Raw genomic sequence first — 24,344 nt, forward strand, 5'->3', positions numbered from 1 at the left:
GAGGAAGATGATGAGCATACTTGTTTATACTGAAAACAATAATCTTAACAAGAAAAAGTACACAAATTTGTTCTCAGACTACTCATGAAATAAGACATTTGAGAGGACTGTGTTCTCAGACAAATGGTTTATGCTGTTTTTCCCAAATGTAACAAAGGACAATAAATTCCTCTTGGAGTGTTTAAACGGATGGTATAGGTAGTACCTAGAACATGCTTTGTTACAATAGAACAGAATGCCAAACCTATAATCTCAGCACTTGAGACACAGATGCAGGAGACTTCCCACAAATTCAAGGCTGGCTTGAACTACACAGAAAGTCACAAGCTAGACAGCAACAGATAATGGGACCCTGTCTCAAAAATAGATAATAGACCCAGCATGCCAAGAATAGTTTTAGGTTTGATATTTGGGACAAAGAAAGCAGGGCTATATCCACAGGACATCTACTCTTCTCTGGCTCATCATCGAATGCAGGGCCTCAAAGTAGCCAGCTCTCTAGTGGGGAGTACAAGGAGAGTTGACAATAAGACACCTCTAAGTGTCTTATATTAAATTTACAAATTCAACTCATAATAAATGAGATTACAAAAGAGGCTCCATCCAGTAAGTTCTCAACTTACTTATAATTTTTAAATTTTTATAATAGTCTAAGGGTGTACTTACTGTCAACTACTGTTTTATATGTTCAGTAGAATAGTGTTCAATAAGTTACACCAGTTATTAAATGTTTTATTATTATAAGAGACTTTGTATTATGCTAGATAATTTTCCCCAACTATGGGTAAATAAATGTTCTGTGCAGTTTAAGGTGGTCCGGGTTAAACTATGATGCTTGGTAGGTTACACATATTAAATACATTTTTTAAGTTACGGTGATAATACAATTTCAAATGAAATATATAAATCAAATTGGGATATAACCCTGTTGTGACTCAGTGTACTTCTATTATTTTAAGGTCAGGAAAATCAGGGGCAGAAACTAATACTTTGTTTAGGATTTAAAAGAAATAAAAAACAACTCTGCAGCCTACTAAATGCTGCCAAAATCTTTGAAGGCAGACTGTAAGAACAGTCTGGAGAGTTTGCATAAAGCCCAGGAAGCCACTTGTGTGTCAAAGTGAAATGAAATCGTACCCTAAGCAGCAAACTCCTGGGTACAGAATTCTTTGTATACTCATACAAAGGAAATTCAGGTTAGTGCACTTTGATGATAATGCCTGATGATTCTAGAAATCTTTTCATCACTCACCACCTCTCTGCTGACTGCATATTCACTTGACAACTTTTGTATTATTATTTTTCCCAAATATACACACCATAAAGTTAAATGGTTGCTGCAGATACTCAATAATTTGAGAGTTAAAATTCATTTTGTAAATTAATTCAGATCCATCAATTATTTACAAATAAAAGTTATGTGAAACGATGCTATAAAATTCAATCAATTTCAAGTTTGAGAGAGACAGCTATGAAACTGTAAAGTGAGGACTCAATAATAAATAATACATTGTAACCAATTTTTCTAAATTCCTGTTTTAATAGATAAATGTCCCTAGACATTGACATATACCTTTCACCCTCATTGTGGCTGCTTCATGTACATATTAAGGATCAGGAAATAGATTTGGTGAAATTAAACAGGGAAAAAATTGAAATCTGATCATTTGAGCTCTTTGTCAAAAACTAAATTCTAATAATTTAACCTAACTAACCACATCTGTCTATCTAATGACACCCCTACCTGCCAATCACAGTTTCAGTCATAATGCTTACCTGTGCTTTGCATTGAAACTACTTCAAAAAATTACTTGTCACATGTACATAAGTTTTGTCTGCATGTATTGTGCACCACATGCATGCAGTACCTGAAGAGGACATTGGAGCTCCTGAAACTGAACTTGGGTTCCCTAGAGGGCAGCCAGTGCTCTTAACTACTAAGCTCCTGCATTGAAGCTACTTCTTTGGTGAAAAGCTTTACTTCAGATTTTCAACACAGTTTTAATGAGACAAAGAAATGTTTGGTTCCCTCAAGGAAGGAAAAAAAATACCATGCTTGAATTACAACCCTGGTTATGAAAAGACTGATTACCATCATAAGCATCTCAGTAATTAAATCTGGCTTTTGTCCACCACTTCTTTCGATACTCTCATGTGGTATGGGCACCATCACTAGGGCCTGCAGAAGCATTTACCTTTACACTCGAATGCACAGATCCAGCTTCCAGTTCAGGGAGTTTCCTCCCCTGGCTGAGTGTAAAGAAGACAGCCTCAATACCATGCCAGAGACTGCACTACACATATCTGTTCAAGCCTCCTCCAGTCATATACTGCCCAAGGTTTAGTTTCTTCTCTAAAATATTCTCACAAACATAATATTTCCTAATAATCCCATAAGCCTTTACGAACATCTTAACTCTATGCCAGGTAGTACAGGGATGAAAATAAGTCACATGTTGTCTATTCTGTTATCAGTTCCCAAGAAAATATTATGTTATAGAAGCTCAAAATAAAAGCATAGTTTCAGACTCTGAGTTTAAGCAATTCAGTCAGGGAAACAATTTATAGAAAAAGCAAGTTGGGACAGAGGTAAACAAGTAATCCTAACTAGCAATGCCAACAGCGGGCTCAGAGACAATGTCTGTGCTGTTTTAGTAAGTAAATACCAGCTGAATGAAAAAAGAGAAAACACAAAATGAGACATGTCTGTCCTCTAAGATATACCATATCTCAATAAATTAAGGCTATCCCAATTACTTTCCCAAATGACGACAGATGAATAGAAATAAAACAGGGGTAGAGAAACAATGCTACACACACACACACACACACACACACGCGTGTGTGTGTGTGTGTGTGTGTGTATTTTTTATTTAAAATTAGCAGTGGGCTGGGGAAACAGCTTAGTTGTAAAGTGTAACCACTGAAAAGTCAGGTGTGGTAGTGTGCTGGGGAAGGAGAGAGAAGTAGATCCCTGGAGATCACTGGCCAGCTAGACTAGGCAATTGGTAAGCTGCAGGTTCAGTAAGAAACTAAAAACCAAGATAGAATGCAATTGAGGAAGATGCTCCATGTTATAAACCTCCGGACTCTACACACTTGTATACACCTACACACACAGAGATATAGATACAGAAACAGACACAGAGAGGGGGGGGAGGGAGGGAGGGAGGGAGGGAGGGAGAGAGAGAGAGAGAGAGAGAGAGAGAGAGAGAGAGAGAGAGAGAGAGAGAGAGAGAGAGAGAGGTGCAGACCAGAAGAGAACCTTAGCAGTTTCCAACACCTTTTCTGTTCATTCCTGTTTTGTTTTGGGCATTGGTGGAGCACCTTTAACACCCAGAAGTTGGAAGATAGAGGCAGGTGAAACTCTTGAGTTCAAGGCCAGCCTGGTCTACAGAAAGAATTCCAGGACAGTCAGGGCTGCACAGAGAAACCCTGTCCCAGCAATGGGGAGGAACACAGGACTTGTTACAGGCCTGGAACTCACTAGTTGGCCAGTTTCTTCCCCAGCACTGTGATTACTAGTTGCCACATCTGGCTTTATATGTATGAGTTCTGGGGGTCAAACTCTGGTCACTGTTAGCTAGAAAAGCACTTTACTGAGTTATCTACCAGCCCTCAGAAATTTACTTAGGCTCGCGTGTGCCTGCATTTATGCATGCATGAGCACACAGGCAAAGGTCAGAAATCAACTTTGGGTGTCTTCTTCTTCTATCACTGTTCACCTTGGTTTTTCAAGCAGGGTCTCTCATTTAATGTGGAACTCACCATTCAGCTGTAATAGCCACTATTGCTGACTTTTTATATGGGTGCTGGGGATCTGAACTCTGGTCTTCATGCTTATACAGGAAGTACTTTATTCACCAAGTCATCCATCCAACCTCTTAAAAACGTTTTAGTGTGTGTGTGTGTGTGTGTGTGTGTGTGTGTGTGTGTGTGTGTATTGGGTCATATATGTTTGCCCCACAACATGTATGTTATGTGGGGGTCAGTGCAGTACAGCTTGGAGGAGATGGTTTCTCTGCTTTCACCATGCAGGCCCAAAAGTGGAACTCAGCCGGACAGCAAGTGCCTTTTTCATCCACTGATGCATCTCTCTGTCCCTTGAAAAACACTTTTTAAAGTAAGGTTTATATATAATTACATCTAACACTTCCAAGTTAGAAGACTATATTCCCAAGGAGATTAACTAAACCTTGGCTTTTTTTGTCACCTTTTCTTTAAATGGAGTATGTCACTTTATCTCTACCCAAATTAGCACAGATTGATCTAGTACATGATACAAAGATTTAGTCAGTTATTCTTGTTTGTTTTTGTTTTCTGGCCATGACCTGACTATAACTTAATTGGAATAAAAACTCAAAAACAATAACAATTTTTGTTTACCTAAGAATAGTACCTGGAGCTAAAAAGTTCATCTTATCTTTGTCATATCTAACAGTTACATGAAAATTATATGTAATTTGATGCCCAATAAGCAATAATCATAATAATGCCCCAAAGAGAGCCTCAGGAGGATGGAAACTTACTGTGCTTTGCAACAATCAATAAGATTTCTCAAATGAGCATGACTTAGATTCATCTTTAAAGGACTGAAAAACAGAAAAGAAGCCAGGCAGTGTTGGTACACGCCTTTGCGCCTTTAATCCCAGCATCTGGGAGGCAGAGGCAGGAGGATCATTGTGAGGCCAGCTTGGTCTACAGATCAGAACCCCCCACCCCCATCCCCACCCCACCCCCCAAAAAAAAGAACAAGAAAAGAGAATTCCAAACTGGACACTGAGATAAAATTGTCATTTGAGGCCAACCTGACCTCAAACTGCTAGACAGAAGCCATCACACCTTGAAAACATTCATTTAAGAGCAAATAAGGGTCAATGCATAGCTCATTATAAATGCCCAGGCAGGGGAATCTACTAGCAGCTGTGTATCTCAGGAGTAGAGAGAAAGGTATTAAAACCAACATGAGAGGTCAGGCAAAGTCTATAGGAGTTCTAATTCAGAATCTTTTAAGAGAAGATAAGCAGAATGAAAGGTCAAGGTCATAGGATGTGATAATATGTATTCCAAAATTATGCTACAAATTTGTATTTGTTCCAAGGCCAAATCCTCCTGTAATAGGCATTTTCAAGGTTGTTCTGCCATCAGTAGTGTAAAACGGTATCTTGTTGCTCATCAGCAGTGACAGTCTTATATGTATGCGGCATCTGTAGTATGCATGTGTATTTGCATGTGAACTGCTTGTTCCTGAGAGTCTCTCTTCTTTTCTACAAGGGAATTGTCCTTTTCATGTTATCTGTAAAATTCTTCAAACATTAATTGTGTATTGTACATTTCAACTCATTTAACTTCCATAACTGCCCTACCAAGTGCAAGCCTCTAATATCTGAAATACACAGATTTACAAAGTATACTGTAAGGAAGGTGTACTGTAAGGAAAGTATAGTGTAAGGAAGGAGTGTAAGGAAGGTATGCTGTAAGGAAGGTATAGTGTAAGGAAGGAATGCTGTAAGGAAGGTATAGTGTAAGGAAGGAATGCTGTAAGGTATAGTGTAAGGAAGGAGTGTAAGGAAGGAATGCTGTAAGGAAGGTATAGTGTAAGGAAGGTATGCTGTAAGGTATAGTGTAAGGAAGGAATGCTGTAAGGAAGGTATAGTGTAAGGAAGGTATAGTGTAAGGAAGGAATGCTGTAAGGAAGGTATAGTGTAAGGAAGGAATGCTGTAAGGAAGGAATGCTGTAAGGAAGGAATAGTGTAAGGAAGGTATGCTGTAAGGAAGGAATAGTGTAAGGAAGGAATGCTGTAAGGAAGGAATAGTGTAAGGAAGGAATGCTGTAAGGAAGGTATGCTGTAAGGAAGGTATAGTGTAAGGAAGGTATAGTGTAAGGAAGGTATAGTGTAAGGAAGGAATGCTGTAAGGAAGGTATGCTGTAAGGAAGGAATGCTGTAAGGAAGGAATAGTGTAAGGAAGGAATGCTGTAAGGAAGGTATGCTGTAAGGAAGGTATAGTGTAAGGAAGGTATAGTGTAAGGAAGGTATAGTGTAAGGAAGGAATGCTGTAAGGAAGGTATGCTGTAAGGAAGGAATGCTGTAAGGAAGGTATAGTGTAAGGAAGGTATAGTGTAAGGAAGGTATACTGAGAGGTACACTGTGAGCTGCAGGGCTGAGATTCAAATCCAGCCCATCCATTCCAAACTTTTAATCACTTCAGCTGAACATGTCACACATTCTAGATTGTAGGTAGTCCCCTTTCAGTATATGCATTATATAACAATTTTATCACTACTGTTTCTTTTCATTTTCCTTAAGCTATCATTTGAAATATAAAATTTCAAATACATGCCAAGAGATAACAGTAAAAGCTCCTATACAGCCAGCAACTAGTTTCACCATTATCAACTCATAGCTATTTTGTCTCATCCATACTGCCCACTTTACTTTATTCCTCCCCATATGTGTGTGTGTGTGTGTGTGTGTGTGTATCCATAAACATTTCAGTAACTGTCTCTAAAATATTTCTTTTGAAGACATAATTTTACTATTGTTAGATCCAAAGTAATAATTTTACAGTATGTTTTTGATAAAATTTTGTGTTTACTCTATTTTTTGAGATGGGGTTCTCACATAGCTGGCCCTTGACTGGGTTGGAATTCACCATGTAGCTGAGAGCCACAAAGTCCTGACACTCCTGCCTTTATCTCCCAAGGGCTGGGCAGGTATGATCCACCCTGCCCAGCACTTAATTATGTATTTAAAAAGAAAATCCTAATCAAAACTATCTTCTACATTTTTCCATTAATACCCTGTTTAGTTTAGTTTTGCTTTTTTCTTACAATACAAAACCAGTGTGAGTAAAACAGGTCTTCCTATAATTAGAAAGGGAAATGGGGAGAGGGTAACTATAAACTGAAGGGCTAATTAGGTCCAGGGAACAGTGTACCAGCTGACCTCTTTCCCATTCTGGCCCCTGGACTGATATAACTACTCTCCTGAAATTATAGGGGCTCTAAGGTGTGCAGAGGGACATGTGAAGCTCACGTCCTCATGCAATGGGATCTGCTAACTGTATGGGCAGGAGACTGGAGGCAAGAGCAAATATGGAAAGATGAAGAGATTTTCAACCTTTTTCCTTGTTTAAATGAGCCATATGTTCTAGATATTGGTAGCAGAAAGTAGAGTCCTGAAAGAAGGAAGGGGCCAACAGGCCTTTGTCTGACATCAAAGCACAACCACTGCTAGCCTGTTCCCTCTAGCTCCAAATCAAGTCTCCTTAGTCTCTAAAAACAAGCTGCCCTCTATCATCCTGCTTCCACTGTTAACTATTTCCTGACAGGAGAACTTTCTACTGTGCCACTGGGCAAGGTTAACTTCTATTATCTAAAACATGCAATTGGTAAGAATGATTATCAGCTCCATTTCTGAAAAGCAAATAACTCATAGTATATAGTTGTGTCTCCAAGGCCCCATGAGCATGCCCTGAGCCAAACAGCATGAGACAGAACCAGTTATGCAGACAGATGCCACTCTATAATTCACAGTATTCTCTGAGATGTATCACTACTCTACCACATTGGAAATGAAACAGAATAAAAGCAAACGATACAGAGCCAGGTGTGTGTGTTAGCAGACACAGCTGCTCCTCCAACCATGCTGGCCTTGTGCTCCCAACTCTACAGAGGGAGCCCATACTCAAGGCAGATGCTTGCCTGGGGGTCCCACACACATTTACAAATGCCTACAGGGTCAGAACATGCTTCCCTCTCTCTTCCTACCTGCTGCTGTCCTGTAGGCCTGTGAATAGTTGGCAAGTAAGGGACAAGCTCTCTGAAGACACATTATTACACAGACACTTTGCAGGTTTCATGCCCTGTGGCTTTAAAGAGTTTCATTATGAAGGAATTTCACATTTAACCTAAGAAGTTATTTCTTAGGTTAAATATGTCAGCCCCATTATGAACACAGAACCTTAGGAGCATGGCAGATGTCTACATGGAGACTCAGTCACTTAGTTTCTTACTGTTGGCCCTTTGAGAGTTGTCCGACTGAACTTGTCTGAGAGGTAGAAATGATGGAAGCAAAGTCTAGTTGCTCAGAAAATACCACATACCAACTTGACTCACATACTCAGCAGCCAAACAATAATCTTACTGTTAATAATATCAACCTACAGATCATGACCAAAAGATTCTCCCACAAATCTTTTTAAGATTCCTCACAGAATTGTAAAGAACGTTCCTCCCAGAAGACACAACACAGCCCATGGAAAAGTTCGATATCTAGGACTGTTTCCACCATGAGTTCCAAAATGTCTCCACTTCACCCTTTCTGAAAAGTCTTACACTGAGGCTTGTTCAATCAAGCTCTGCTCTTGGAATACTCTGCAAGAGAAGCCCTGCTTGTTCCCTCTGGGCATCAGACAGAATGTTGTTTCTGTCTATCAAACAGGGACACTGTCCATGTGCACAAAGTCAAGAAAAGAGTACGCTGTCAGAGAGTGGTGGTGGTGCACACCTTTAATCCCAGCACTTGGGAGACAGAGGTAGGTGGATCTCAGTAAGTTTCAGGTCAGCCTGATCTACAGAGAGAGACCCAGGACAGCCAGAGCTACACAGAGAAACCCTGTCTTGAAAAACCAAAACTAAAATAAATCTCACACTTGATTATATGCATTTTGTAATTATATGAATCTTGCATAATATCATGACTCCACAATATTAACTTCAATAGCACTGGTTTTAAATATAAGCCACTTCAGCAGTTAGCTTTACTTCGATTATTCAACATCTACACCATTAAAAAATAAATAAAAGTTGCCTCTGATATTATCTTAGCCAATAAAACCCAATTCTAGCACCCATATGTTCCCTGCCTTCTTTCAAACCACAGTGCATACTTGATTAACACAGTACATTTTTATTCCAGCCAACAAAGCCTCAGACTTAACTTGTGTTTTTAAAATTGACTTATTTATCGTAAGAGACTGTGTGGAAGTCAGAGGACAACTTTGTAAAGTCAGTCTTTGTCTCCCTTTCTACATGAGTTCTGCGGATCAAATTTGGATAATTAAGCAGCAAGTGCTTTTACCCACTAAGCCATCTTGCCAGTCCTTTTGTTTTTACTTTTGGCACCCCCCTCTTAAGAAAGGCTCTTACATATCTCAGACTAGCTTTTACTGTAACTCACTATGTGGGAGAGAAAGCCCTTGAATTTCTGAACCTCCTGTATCCACTTCATGAATGACAGGATTATAAGCATGTCCCACCAAACCCAGTTTACTTAGTGATAGGGACTAAACTAGGGCTTTGGTATGCTAGGCAGGCACTCTTAAAACTGAGCTGCACCCCCAGCCCAAAATATATTCTTCAACGGCCATTTTTTAGGATGTTATTGGGGGTCTCCAAACTGTAGTAACAGATGGTATGGAGATGGGCCTATCCAAGAGGGAATTTATCACCTAAGAAGAAATTTCAAACACAGATCACCTTAAATTTTGAATTCATCCTTAGCCTCATTGTATTGTTGTCAAACATACAGGTCAACTTCATATATCAAGGCAACCGGGTAGTTAGTATCACTTGTCCACAGCTTAGGAAAAAAAAAAAAAAAGTTCTGCATCTCTAAAGCTTGTGTTTCATATGCTGCCGAGGCCAATACCATGGATGATCTACATGCTACACAGTATGCTTCCTGTGACCTTACCTAGGTATCCAGCTTTCTGAATTCTTACCTGATTTCTGAACCTTAGAAATATCCACAGCAGTTACTGTTGTCTAACAAGACATAGTAAAGCCCTAACCAGTTCAACCATAAAGTAAACGTTGTAGTTTTGAACTTTCTAAAAGCCCCAATCAAATTCACTCTTTCCCCTGCCCCCACTCTCCTCCTTCCACTATCTATCCCCCCACCACCACATCGTTTGCTGGTCTCCTTTAATTTTAGAATTAGAAGCCAAGGAGGAAAAGTTATCTCCCTCTATACAAACACACAATAAGCACTGCCATTAGATGCATCCTCACAGGGAAAATATTACATCAGCTCTACTAAGAACATCACTCTCCAGAGAGAAGAGCGTATCCTGAAGACAACTGCCTTGCTCCCCATGTCTTCAAGGTCCCTTACTCCCCCATATCAATCTCAGGAACTAAGCTAGGCTTCCCTTTGTCCTTTGTACTACACCACAACTTCTTGAGGAAGGTAAACAAACCAACAGCCCTGCCTAAGTATGAGGAATATCCAGCACTTAACCTTGAAAGATAATCCTACCAGATAGCCTCAGCAATTAGACTACATGGATACTCAAAACCTGGGATTTCCCCAGAGCCAGAAAGACTTGGTTTTCAGCATCAAGGGACAGACCTGAAATAGATTCTGCTTGCCAAACCCTTGCAATCACTAACTCACAGTCCCCCATGCAGTACTAAGTTTGAAATGCACCAAAACCCTGACTGCTTACCCCCCTACTCCACTTTAGTATGCCTGAGAGGCAGAAATCCAAAAGACAATGATTACCCCAAATGTACCACCCACCTCCTCCAGACCCTATGATCAGTATGGCTTGCCTCCAAAGACAGGGTACCATCCTCTTCTGAGAAGGGTGTGGTGGTCTTTTCAGGTTCTGTATCTTCAGGCTGAATTCCATGTAGGTGCAGTCCATCACTGCCATAGCCAGATGAAGATGGCAAAATGCTCACGGTGATGCCACTGACAGACAAATCACTCTGGGAAGCAGGCATTATGGGACCCCTGTGGGATACCTGACCCACGTGGGTAGGTTCTGTGCGGATAGGGTCTCCTGAATGTTTTAGTGTTGATGAAGTAACAGAACGTTTAGCAATCCAAGAACCTGTGGGAGGGGCACTCAGAACATTGTTGGTTCTTCCCCCAAGACTCCAGCCCTCTGAAAGTTGGTCTTGATCTCCTGCATCAGAGAGGCAGTCTGTCCCAGGCAAAGTGCTACTCTGAAATCCAAGCAGTGTGCCTCCCTGCCCCACTGCAGTCTCTCCTTGCAAAGGCAGCAGCACAGCCCTGCTGCTGCAGGAAGCTGTCCTCGGAAATTCCACCAGTTGGCTCACAGACTTCTCACAGTTCCTTTCGGCTGGGTTATCAAGAAGGCGAGCAGTTACTGTCATACCCCTTTCCAGGGAACCCCAGACCCCTCCAACAACTGACAACCCGTTCTCCAACAAAAGGTGAGCAGTTTGAACCTCTGCTTGGAATCTCTCCTTTACCTGCACAATCCTCCCTTGGTGGCCCACCCCTGAGTTGGGAGCTGAGTCTCCAGGCAGCAAAACGTCTGATGGGGGGTGCTCTGCCCCTCCCATTCCGTGCTCCTTTGGGAGACTCACTGTTAACTTGGTTAGGGTTTCAGTCTCTTCAATGACTCCCGTGCCTTCCAAAGGTTCCTCGTGAGGTGCTTCCAGAGTAGGGGTTTTCTTCCCTCTCCACTTCCTTTTGAACCGAACCCTCTTCTTAGGAGATATGGGAGCCTTCTCAGAAACAGCTATGGACTCTTTCGGCTCCTTAACACAGCCCAGTGAATTTCCCATTTCTTTCTTCTCCCAATCTCAGAAAAAAACGCAGTTAAAACAGTCCTTGGATCCCAGAGAAATTCCAATGTCGGCTTCATCGGATTCAATACACATTTAAAAAAAAAAAAAAAAAAAAAAAAAAAAAAAAAAGCACTATGCCGGCAATCCCTCCAATCCCTTCCCTCCCCGCCTCTCTCTCTCCCTCTCTCTCCCTCTCTGTCTCTTCCAGCCGCTCGATTCAGACAGCCATCTTACAGGCTCAGAGCTGCAACAAGACAAATTTCAAAGCATCTCACTGCAGTTCAGAAATCACTTGACCTAAAAGCAGACAGAAACCGGATTGGCTGCTGCTTCCTCTCTCCAAATATGAGGTAATTGGAGCACTGCCCTCAGTAACACAAACAGAACGCAAAAAGGAGCTAGAAACCAGGGAGAGGGAGGAGGAGGGGAGAACGTAAGAGTAAATGGAAAAGGGAGGGGAAAGGAAGAGAGGTGCGGTGGGGGAAGGAGGAGGAGAACAATATCAAAGAGGGGGAAAGCAAACCAGCTCAGCTGGTACTAACCAGCAAGGGGAAGGGAGACGAAGACCAGAGAAGCTGCAATTATGGCTCCAAAACTACAAAATGAAATACATTTTAAAATCACTGCTCCAAGATGTCCAAAGGAGAACAGCATGTAAGACATACGTAATCAAATTTTAAATCTAAGAAAGACTAGAGCCCACTCCCTCCATTAAGAAAAGGAACAATTTAGCCTTCTGTGGCATATATAGCCATCTCCAAAGAAAGAAAGAAAAATATCTATTAATTCTGATGGCCATTAACACATGGATGAAAAACCTGGTTTTTTAGTATAGTATGTTAAAACTTGATGGACAGGTGGTCACTTACCAACACAATACAAAAGCCCAGGTCACCAACAATAGCATTTGAGAAATGTGCAATAGTAATAATCAATGCTGCTCTTGACAAAATAGGATAATGGGATGTTATCATATTTTAAATACTTGCTATGTACCAAATACTGTAAAGTGAGTGTGTGTGTGTGTGTGTGTGTGTGTTCCTGTTTAAATCTTACATCAACTATGTGAAGCCCAATTTTGTAAGTAAAGAAACTCAGATTTAAGTGAATTGATTAACTAGTCCAAGTTTAAATAAGTGACAACTAGGCACAATCCTTCTAAGACTTCATTTTAACCAGGCAAATGTTTCATATCGGTAATCTCAGCAAACATGTCTAAGGCTAGCCTGGGCAACTGAGTATCACTCTGTCTCAAAAATACATAGAGAAGAAAAGAGACTTCACTTCAGCTCCACTTCAATTACTAGAGAGAGGAAATCTGCTGTCAGTACACCCACAAGAAACAAGAAGACACCCCCACAGTTCTAAACCAGCAACTGGACTCTGCAGCTGAGCAACAAAGAAATGACACTTGCTGCCAACTAGAGGAGGGAGCTGCAGCAGCCGAGGGGCTAAGACTAGGTGATTTTCACTCAAACTGAGACAGAGAGCGAAGGCTGAATTACACATAAGGGTGACCCACAGACCACACCCTGGGCCATGGGCAAGGCCCTTCCACCCTGATGTTTTCAGTGTTCTGCACTACAACCCAAAGGCTATCTCTGAATGGAATGGAAGAGAAGAGGTGTGTGTTTCTTCTCTGTTATAGCTATCTACCCTTTCCTGTTCCCACAGTGCTGGGAATCAGAGAGCCTTGTACATGCTAGAGGCAAGTGCACCACCACTGAGCCACACCCAGAGAGAGAGAGAGAGAGAGAGAGAGAGAGAGAGAGAGAGAGAGAGAGGGAGAGGGAGAGAGAGACGGAGAGAGAGACGGAGAGAGACAGAGACAGAGACAGAGATATGTAATGGGGTTTTGCTATGTTACCCTGGCTAAAATTGAACCCCTGGCCTCAAGGAATTCTCTGTGTAAGCACTAAAAACTTTTACTAGCACAGCCCTACCCACCTTTCCTGAAGACCTAAAGTGAACCTTTCTGGAAGGAAAGCTACAAGAAACCCTTAAGCCCCTGCTCCTATGTAGCCCTCCTGAGACTGCCCCATCTACTCCAGCAGGCGCTTCTCCCCAAGCCTGTTGCTAAAGCTGACAGCAAAGCTGCAGCGCCATCTTATGGACATCATGAAACACAGCAAGCAGGAGCATAGGAAACTCAGATTCAGTAAATCAGTTCCCTAACAAAAATCATGATATTACAACCAAGTTGTTCATGCAGCCACCAAACTTTAACAAATCCAACGAAGAAAACAGAAATAAAGGAACTCTTAAGCTGCGTGCAGCAAGGTACAGGCTTGACTGTCATCAACTAAATGTAAGGAAACAAATCCTTGAACCAGATCAACCTGGGACAAGAGAGACAACTGCATAATAACATAACTATTGGGGTTTCTCTGGGAGCTCATGAAACTTACCACATTTGTTTTTGTGAGCCTATTCTTTTCTAAATATCTACATATATCAGTTGAATCATTTTCTTCTGCTACAGAAAAAAGAAAAAACTGGTCAAGACAGGAACAAAAGTTTCAGTGGGGTGGAAGTAGGTTCAAATCCCACCTAAGCTAAATGGCTTCACTAATTTACTCAGTGATTCAGTTTCCTTACCTATAAGATGTGGACACTACCACCTACATAATGGCACTGTAGCAAGGCTAATGATATAACATCCATAAAGCATTTGGCTCACTGCCCACCTGATCTATAGTAATCCTTTTTATTCCCATGAATGCCTGAAGCTAAATGTTAGAAAACATCCCTAGCTCCCTCAGGGATGCTAGTACATTGTTTTTGTTTTCCTTGACTGGATTCTAAGGAAAGTAGATGTAGTCCAAGATCCAAAGTTTAGGTACTTTGCGTTTTGATCTAGGAGGGGGTTGCTTTCACTGTTCACTAAGTTAACCCTGATCACAGGACTAACCTCTCCACGGGTACAGCCTATGAACTCACAGCTGTGCCTTCTGGGAAGCACACTTTAGGGATCTACTTACTCTTCAAGTCTTCTCTGGCTTTTTGTAGTTAACCATTTATTACCCATAGTTCTATTTAGGAGATAACCAGGGCTAAAGAGCACATTTATTCATTCATGTGATGAACATGAACAGCACCATATCATACCCCAAATACTAAGCACATAAAATGTATATAACTCAAAGAGGAGGAAGAATCAACTGGTATGGTGGCTTAAACTTATAACCCTAAGCAATTGTGAAGTAGATCATGAGTTCAAGGATAGCGTGGGCAACAAGAGACCAGCTCTGGGAAGGAGGTTGGAGAGAGAAACTAAAATTCCTCAACACCACAAAATGGGCTTCAGCAAACCTAGTAAAAAGGAATTCTGTTACTGCTATAAAGACATGTGGCCCAACGAAACCTATTTCAGTTACCTTGTTTGAACAATGCTATTTAAGAAAACATCCATCATAGCCCATTTGTCTGGTGAACCCACCTTCACAGCTTTTAGATGGTCAAATTCATGAAACAACCCATCCACTTAATGAATATTCATTGGTGTCTATTCTATGACAAGCAAAGACAATGAAGGCAGCAAAGTCCTCCGCATTGCTAAGTTTACTCTAGTGCAGGGATTAAGAGTAAACCAACAAACAAGAAACACGCAACACACCATATAATCATACTACCTAACAAGTTTGTAAGTCATATAGTAGTTTCAAAAGCCGTTTGTTAGACAAGCTATTGGCAAGAAAAAGGAAAGGAGGCTCGTGAGATTGCTTAGCAGGTTACAGATGTGCTGAGTAAGGCTATCCACCTAGGTCTGATCACTGTGACCCTCCCTCATAAAGGTAGGAGCAGAGAAGCAACTCCATAGAGTTGTCCTCTGCTCTACATACACCCTAGAAATTCAGTCCAGGTGTCTCCCCAACCCCCCCCCCCAGTGGCAAGGTTACACACACAGATGTGCACTACAACAATGAGCACTTTATTCAGATAATGAAGTAATCTACAACAACATAAAGGTGGCACAGCTGTGAGTACCACTTATACTACACTCTGTAAATCAGTACAGATGAACAAGCCAAGCCACCCTTCGCCATCACTGACAAACCACACAAGATGTAGGGCTGGGTATTTAGCTTGGTAGTAGATCATGTGCCTTACATATACACAAGGCTGGAGTGGGGCACATTGGAAATATAAAACACACAAATACTAGCACATTATTGCTTGTGATCACAAATCTGCTGTAAATAAACAAAAGGATATAAAGAACAATAAATGCCAACTTCACAAGAGCATTTACTATGGGGCAGAAGGTGCAAGAAAACTAACTGTATCTGAATTGTTTTGTTTCTCTAAAGAAAAAGAACCGGAAAAAGCCCCTGAAGCATAAAGACCAAATATTAACCTGTGTCTCATTGTAAAGTGACTGCACATAAGGATCACATATGCTTGAGTCCTCAGGAATTTTCATAACTAAAACACAAGTTAAAATGAAAGAACTCCAACCACTTAACACATATTTTAAAAATGTGTCAAAAGTATTTTAGAAACCATTTGTCTCCTTGTAAAGATATTGAAACTACCAATCTCATTAGTACTAGTAAGTTTTAATCTGCAGCTAACCTGTATTTCAACAAAAACCACCATCTATCTGGCATCTACATGTACACAAACATCAGTGTCCTCCTTCATCGGCATCAATTGCAGACTTGCTAGAATGACTATTTTGTGATCTCCTAACATATAACAGCTCTACTTTGTGTATTTCTGTTACATATAATTACAAATAGTAACAATGTATTACAATTTGTGTGTATATGTTGTAACCTTAATGAGAACAACTAATTAAGTATATTTACAAGAAAAATGACTCCACAAAGTTCAAGCCAGACAAAACCCTAGCAGAGACAAGGATGTAGACAAAGTCCCACCCTTAACTAAGAAGCTATTTCAACTGTACCTGCTAGAGAGGAAGGAAAAAAAAAATCAGTTTTCTGGGTATATACGCCAACCACACTTGGGGACAGGTTCCATACTCAGGAGAACCTGGTGAGGGACTTTTGTTTTGTCTTTTTTATTTGTTTTTTTTTTTTTTTCTCCCACTGAGAGAGAAAGAACATGAAGTTGTGTGGGGGAAATCTGGGACAAGTAATACAATTAAGATATATTATATAAAAAGTCAATAAAGACTATTATAAAATATTCATGTTGGGACAGTGAGACAACTCAGTGGTTAAAGGTGTGTACTGTTAAGCCAGATCTGAGTTCAGCACCTGTAGCCCACAGTATAGAAGGAGAATCTCCTCCTGAAAGTTGAGGTCTGACCTCCCTATATACATTGTGACATGAGTGAGGGTGCATATACATGCACACAAAATGTAAAGAAAAAAAATTTAAATCACATCATTGTTTACAATAACCCATATGCAGAGGGGGAAAACCCAAATTCCATCTGAAGAAGAAAAAAAAAAAAAAAAAGTATCTGTAGTATGCCTAAAACAAAACACTAAACAGCAGTAATAACCTGACATATGCTGGGAGGTAGAGGTATACTCCTTTAATCCCAGCACTCAAGAAACACAGGCAGAAAGATCTCAGTGAGATCAAGGTCAGCCTGGTCTGGTACCAGGACAGCCAGCCAAAGCTACAAAGATAAACCTGTCTCAGGAGGGTGGGATAGGAAGTAGAAAGAGGGAGGAGGGAGAATGCTCTAAAGCTGTGTCACTGAGCCTCAGGTTTAGATCCAAGCTAGCAGTTTATAGGCAACACAGGAATAGAGGACATTGTTAGAAAATACCCAAGGGATGCTATCAGCATCTTAATAAACTCTATAAAAGTCCTGAATTCATCAACAAATTGTACATGGGAAAAGACAGATTTGACACGATATGTATATATATCTATTTTAGATTCTGAGCCAAACCCCCCCCAAAAAAAATTTTTTAAGTGAGATCACTGAGTACATCATACATTGATCAGATGTGGGAATTTTACAAAGTCCTAAATTTTAAGCCATGAACTTATTGTGGCTTGGTTAAACAAAAAGACCTAATATTTCAGAGATATACACCAAAATATTTATAGATAAAAGTATACAAGGTGGGGCTGGAGAGATGGCTCAGAGGTTAAGAACACTGGCTGCTCTTCCAGAGGTCCTGAGTTCAATTCCTAGCAACCACACGGTGGCTCACAACCATCTACAATGGGATCTGGCATGCAGGTGTACACACTATATATAATAAAATCTTTAAAGACAGTATACGAGGTCTGAACTGAGACTCCAAGAGTGAATTAGGCTATTAAGGAGATTATGAGTTAATAATTCTTGAACTAGATTTTCTCTACTTCCATAAGTGAGTGAATTTTTTAATAACAAAAATGTTCTTGTGGAACTAGAGAGATGGCTTAGCTATTGAGAGCACTGACTGCTCATGTAGAGGAGCTGGGTTCAATTCCCAGCACTTAGATGGTGGCTCACAACCATCTGTTAACTCCAGTCCCAGGGCATCCAACACCCTCTTCTGGCCAGACATGATTGATTGATATATATATATATATATATATATCAATCATACACACACACACACCATGTATATATTCCATACATATTAAATACATTTTTAAAAGTAAAGTGTGTTTGTTTAGGTGCACATGGCCTCCTGCCAGCATGACAAGCACCCTGTTCCCCAGTCACACCTTCAGCACTGGAATAGCAGTAAATAGGGAGAGAAGGTAGCTTCCTGGCGGGGCTCCTTGGAGAAAGTAAGCACTCACTTCAGCTGAGAGACACATCTTTTTGTTCTTGGGCCTCTAAGCCCCCCCACCCCCTTTTAAAGGAGAATCAGTTGCTGCCGGGGTAGTAGAAGTATAGTAGGTATTACCTCATACTTGTGTACATAGTGTTAAGTGCTCACAATGAGAGCACTTTATGTCAAAAATAAACAAACAGCAGCACCCTCCCCGCAAAACCCTCTCTGTTCATAACTACTCTGATGGATACACTCACCCAGCTCAGGTCCCCAACTATTCCCATACTCAAACCTTTTGTGTAGACACCCACACATTCCAAACCCTACTCATATTGCAGAAAGCCAGCACTGGCTCTAAACCAAAGTCCCAAGAAACAAGCCTGTAATCTGAGAATTTCCTCAGGGTCTAAGGAATTCTGAGGCGCCTGATTCAACCAGAAGGTGGTGCAATCTCTCCAACTTGGATGTCACACTGACCTCACCCCTGTGCCATTTCACACCTGCTACAGGCAACAATTGGATACTGGAGGGTTGCCTGAGAAACAGCTTTGTTAGGCTGGACTAAAAGTGATTTTAAAAGAACATTGTTTTTACTAAGGGCTGTTCTTTTCTAACAGCAATCCAGGCTATAAAAGAATTTATGCCAACTTAGAAAGAAATGGTACCAGCAAGGCCTTAAGAGCTATAAACATCTCAGGATGCCACTGTTTGTGGTTACAAAAGCTGCTGCAGGCTGTGTTCCCCACCCCCAGCATACACACAAACAGCAACTAAGGGGCTATGATTAACTGGAGGTGTTTAAAGATCAAATGAGAAGAGTCTTGTCAGAACTGGTTATGACTCTTCATGCACTCATAAAGTATCAGACCCCAAATTGCCCTACCCCTCATACCAAGGCCCTAACAAACCCAGGTTTGACTTGACTAAGAAATAAGACTTCTAATTCCAGACTTCAAGGGACAGGCCCAAACCACAAGAAGAAAATTTCTTTTATTTTCATAGAACAAAATTGTGGCAGTGGGGGTTTAGGGTACAACACCTTGTCTCCAGGCTCATCTTGATTTTCCTTTCCAATTGCTACCCATTGTTGTTAACTACCAAATACAGAGAAGTGACACAAATTCTGCCTGGAGAAAGCAGCACAGGTTTCTGGGCCGTATACAAACTAAGTGACAAGAACCCCAGACCTTACCTGGAAGTGCAAAATAATGGTCCAGATCAAGCCCAGTGTCAGTTTGGGATTGCCATCAGTGATGTCATCATTTCGGATATTCACTAGCTTCACCTGAAAAAGAAAGGCAAGCTGGCCTCAGAGCCTGAGAAGTTTCTTTTCTGGTTTGATTTTTTACTCATTTTCACTATTAACATACAATTAAACTAATTTTTGGCTTAAGAGTCTATGAATTATAATACTTTTCTAGCTCCACATAGAACAATTCTCATTATTTCAAAATGGGCCCTGTGATGCCCACTTTCAAACAGTCGAACCCAGCCTCATTCTGAGGTCCTGACTACCGCCAGCTCATTTTGCTTATTCAAGAATGTCATATAGCCAGGCATTGGTGGCTCACGCTTTTAATCCTAGCACTCTGGAGGCAAACGCAGGCGGGTCTCCTTTGGACAGCCTCCAAAGCCACAGAGAAACCATCTTGGGGGTGGGGGAGATGTCCTATAGATGGCATGATCTTTGATCCTAGGCTGCTTCTCTCACCGGCTACAGAGACTCCCATCCAAGCTGTGCCATGAATGGCTTGTTCTCTGGAATTGCTAAGGAGTATTCTATTATACGGATGTCATGCCCTGAGTTTGCCTGTTCATCCACTGAAGGGTTTATGGGTTTCCAGTTTTGGGCATTTCTGAGTAATGCTCCGATATTTTTGTTCAGATTGTTTGGATGTATGTTTTCATTTTTCTAGGGTAAATTCCTAGGAGATTGCTAGGATATACATATAATAAACTGTCAAATTATTTTTCAGAGTAGTTCAACTATTGGGCATTCTCACCAGTAAAGCATCCTTGTAAGCACATGGCATTAGCCAGAGTCCTGATCTGTTCTTTTCTTTTGGGTTAAAAGAGATGCCATTTCTCCCTCATCACTTTCTACTTACTTCTCCCTCCATTCTCTTCTCTGCCATAGATCTCTCTTCCTGATATAACACCTAACTCAGTTTTTTCTAAAATCCCATTCCAAACCACAATGTGCACAGACACATAGATGCCCTTTGATGATCAATTGTCCTACTATGCGAGAAATTGAGGTTTTATTTTTGCTGGCTCTTTAAGACAGGGTCTCTCAATGTAATGCTGGCTGTCCTGGCCAGCATGTAGACCCAGGCTGGCCTTGAACAAAGATCTGCCTGCCTCTGTCCTTTGAGTGTTAGAGTGCTAGGATTTAAAGTGTGTGCCACTACCCTTCCTCTTTTTTTTTTTTTTAAGATATTAATTTTTATTTTTATTTTCTGAGTGTTCCACCTACATATATGCCTAGTGTCCATGGAGGCCAGAAGAGGGTATTGCATCCTCTGTTACTGATGTTACAGACAGTTAAAAGGGACCACGTAGGTTCTAGAAATAGAATATAGGTCCTCTGAAAGAGTAACGAGTACTCTTAACCAGAGCCACCTCTATAGCCTAAAAAGGAGGATTCTTAATTAAGATGTAAGCTTTTAAGACAGAGCATTCTAAGCAAGCCACTCATCTATTTCAACGCCACTGGTCATTTCTGTCATTCTCTCGAAGAGTTCTTGTTATTTGTGAAGCTGGAAGGGGAGGTCTCTGCTCTGTCTCTTCTACTGAACTGAAATCTATCTGTAAAGGACCACTGTGACCTCCACTCAGAGGTTACACTGGAGTTCAGCTGGGAAAGTTCTTCCCTTTTCTATATCCATGTTCTAATCCCTGGGGTGGTATGGAGGTAGGAGAACCTGCTCTTCCAGTCTGGTAATTCAGTCTCCTTAGTCATCAGTCACCAACAACCTGGAGCCTGTATGAAGAAGTACCAGCTGAGTCCATATCTCCCAGTCCTACCCCTTTCCTTGGGATGCCACTTCCCTTGGCAGGATTATCTTCTAATAACTTCCTCAATGACCTTAGCACCTGACTCTTATTTTCTTTTCTGACCTCACCATCTGTCACCACTCTAACAATCTTAACACATACACTGATGACTCAAGTGTCACCCTATTTGTAGTTTGCCTGACTTCTCAGTTCTGAAGATACTTTGGTCATCTGCATAACTACATCCTGGACCTCTCCATTACAAGCAACTGCTGTTGTGATTCTTTGCCCTTCTGAGTCTATTATGGTTCTCATTTGCCCACATTTTCCTTCTATTATAGTAGTCGATTCCATCCTCTGTCCCTATTTGCACTTCTAGCTCATCAATTCTTATTTTAGCTTGTCTACTAAGACCCTGTTGAGGTTTTTCTTACTCAACATATAGACATTTCAATGTGTCTACCCTCTTAAATATTCTAACAGCCTCCATTTCTCCTACCATTCATTATTAAATTATTTAAGCAAATAGATCTTTGTCAATTATAGACTACTTGATTTGATGAGTACTGAAGCTAAAATGTTAGGAACATGTTCCCTGTTCTTTGAGAAACTGTAGTACATTGGAGCAAATGGGGAATTAATAATACAGTAATAAATGTTACATACATACATTACTGTAGAAGCACTAAGGATATTTTCTCAAGTTAATTAGACTAAAAATATATGCAAACCATTTAATGTCATGTTGACTCTTACTGTTGCTAGGCAATACTAGCAATACCAATTTTTTTTCCATCAGCTTACAATGGGGAGGTGGGCCCTCTGACCACCTCAACTACCTTCTTCCCTACGACAAGACAGCATTTATCTTTATCTCTCCTTCTATCCTTTTCCCTAACAAGAGGTAAGTCTTTTTCTTTTCAAAAAATAACCTTACCAGCCAGGCTTGGTGGTACATGCTTTTATTCCCAGCATTCAGGGGGCAGAGTCAGGTAGATCGCCAATGAGTTCAAGGTAGGCCTGGTCTACATAGAGTTTCAGGCCAGCCAGGGCAACATAGTAAAGACCCTGCCTCTAAATGAATTAATTAGCCACAGCAATTGTGCTCTGCTTCTTATCCATTGATCCCTGGACTTGGTCCCACTGGTTTGGAAGCCTTGAGAGGACAGAGGTTGTGTGTAGAGACCAGCACAGACAGAAGGAGGAACACTAACCCACATGTCAGGAGAATGGTGTTCAAGTCCTACCTCTGCTCTCACTTTTATGATCTGGACCAGGACACTTCAGATAGCCAGAACTCATTCCCTTTAATTCAAATCACTGAAGAAATTGTATTCTTGGATCTCTATAGTATCATCTACAATAAACATTTTAGGGTTCTTCTATCTTTTTCCACCCCGTGGCCCTTGATCATTTTGTTTTGTTTTGAGTTAGGACCTTGCAGTGTAGCGGTGTAGCCCAGCCTGGGCTCAAACTCATGACACCCCTGCCTCAGCCTCCCAACTTTTGGATTACAGGCATGGACCATCACACACTCTGTGACTGGCTCCTTCTCCCTTGTCTAAAAATCTCTTGCTGATCTAGGAAGGGAACAATGTCTTTTTCCCTGATGTCTAGGTCTACTATACTCCAAATACTTTTCACTCTATTAAAAACCATTCTCTTGGCCAAATTTGGTAGTATACTTCTATGACCCCAGTACTTGGGAATCTGATACAGAAACATCTAGAGTTTGAGACCAAACTGAACTATAAGGCTAGACCTTACCTCAAGATAATAAATGAGCTGGGTGTAGTGGTATACATCTTTAGTCTCAATACTCTGGAGGCAGAAGTAAACAGATCTCTGTAAATTTGAGGCTAGCCTTGTCTATATAATAAGTTTCAGGCCAGCTTGAGCTACATAGTACGACTCTCTTTCAAAAGAATGAATGAATGAATGAATGAATGAATGAATGACTAAATAGCCATTCCCTTAAGTCACTACTGGGGATTTGCCTGGTGTGCATATGGCCTTGGGTTCAAACCCCAGAACCACAAAAGCCAACACTGCATGAGAGTCGGACTTTTTTCTCAAACATGACAGACATATCTGACAAACTATCCTGGACTTCCCTGTGCCAGCTTCTTCACAGGTTTTTTTATCTTTATTGTGACCTGCCTCCCCTCCACCAGCCCGCCATGGGTCTTTTAGCTTCATCTTTGTTCATAAACACTGATCCTCTCAAAAAAAGTACATGTTCTGTGTAAGGACAAAGAGTCAGAATTCCATTGAGTTGGATGTTCTTACCTGTCGCTGCTTTAAGAAGTCCAGGGCGATCTGCACATTCTGCAGCCTGTGGAAACGCATCCTGCCTTTCTCCCGGGGCTATAATGAAGAAAAGAGATGCTAATTTTAGCTATACCAATTTACCTCTACACAGTTTTTCCTCTTTCACTTCCAGGACTAAAAGACCACACAAGAATTCCTCAGGGCTAAAGCCAGGCGTGGGAGCATTAAATGAAGGACCTTTGAGAGCAGAGCCTGCATGTATGGACCAGGCTGTCAGCAACCAGCAATGCCTTGCACACCACTCTACCTCACAAACCTACAAGCTTTCTCCATCAGTGTTGCCTCTTCCACAGCCTCTTCTGTGGCTGTGTAGCAGAGCTTGGTTCAGGGTGTGAGGTTAACAGGAACATAGAGCATAGCTCTATGGCTCCTAAAAGCACAGTTATCTACACTGCATAGAAAAGGCAGGAAGTCCTAACTGCATAATTCAGTAACAAGTGGAACCAGCCTTATCATAAACCTGGCCAGAGATGGGTGACTCTAGAAAGGCAAATTTTAAGTACAGAGAATAAAGTTACAGGTGCTCAAGAAAAGTGAAATAAAATAAAATAAAATAAAAATACCCAAATGGAGAGAAAACCTAAGAAGTAATCCATTTCTCAAGGAGGTGAGTGTCACTGTAGGAAAGACACTCAATCCCAAATGAAATTCTCAGAGCAATAAAGTCTTAGTGGTAATGGGCTATTTAAGAATCACAAAGCAATCTATATCTGCCACTTAATCCTTGGACCACACAACAAAGAAATAGAACCAGCCATCTTTATCTA

General features: G+C 41.0%; 1 protein-coding gene across 4 annotated transcripts in view; it reads right to left on the reverse strand.

Moving 5' to 3' along the window:
• Positions 1–24,344, reverse strand: part of Macf1 (microtubule actin crosslinking factor 1) — a 312,940-nt gene that overhangs the window by 159,611 nt on the left and 128,985 nt on the right. For all 4 annotated transcript variants that reach the window (XM_051188727.1, XM_051188725.1, XM_051188724.1 and 1 more), the window contains exons 4-5: positions 23,536–23,613; positions 19,442–19,534 (exon numbers count right to left, since the gene is read on the reverse strand). In XM_051188727.1, coding sequence (XP_051044684.1) covers positions 19,442–19,534; positions 23,536–23,613 — 171 coding nt within the window. The remainder of the gene's footprint in view (positions 1–19,441; positions 19,535–23,535; positions 23,614–24,344) is intronic.

This window comes from Phodopus roborovskii, unplaced genomic scaffold, assembly GCF_943737965.1.
Source record: "Phodopus roborovskii unplaced genomic scaffold, PHOROB, whole genome shotgun sequence".
Taxonomy (NCBI): Eukaryota; Metazoa; Chordata; class Mammalia; order Rodentia; family Cricetidae; genus Phodopus; species Phodopus roborovskii.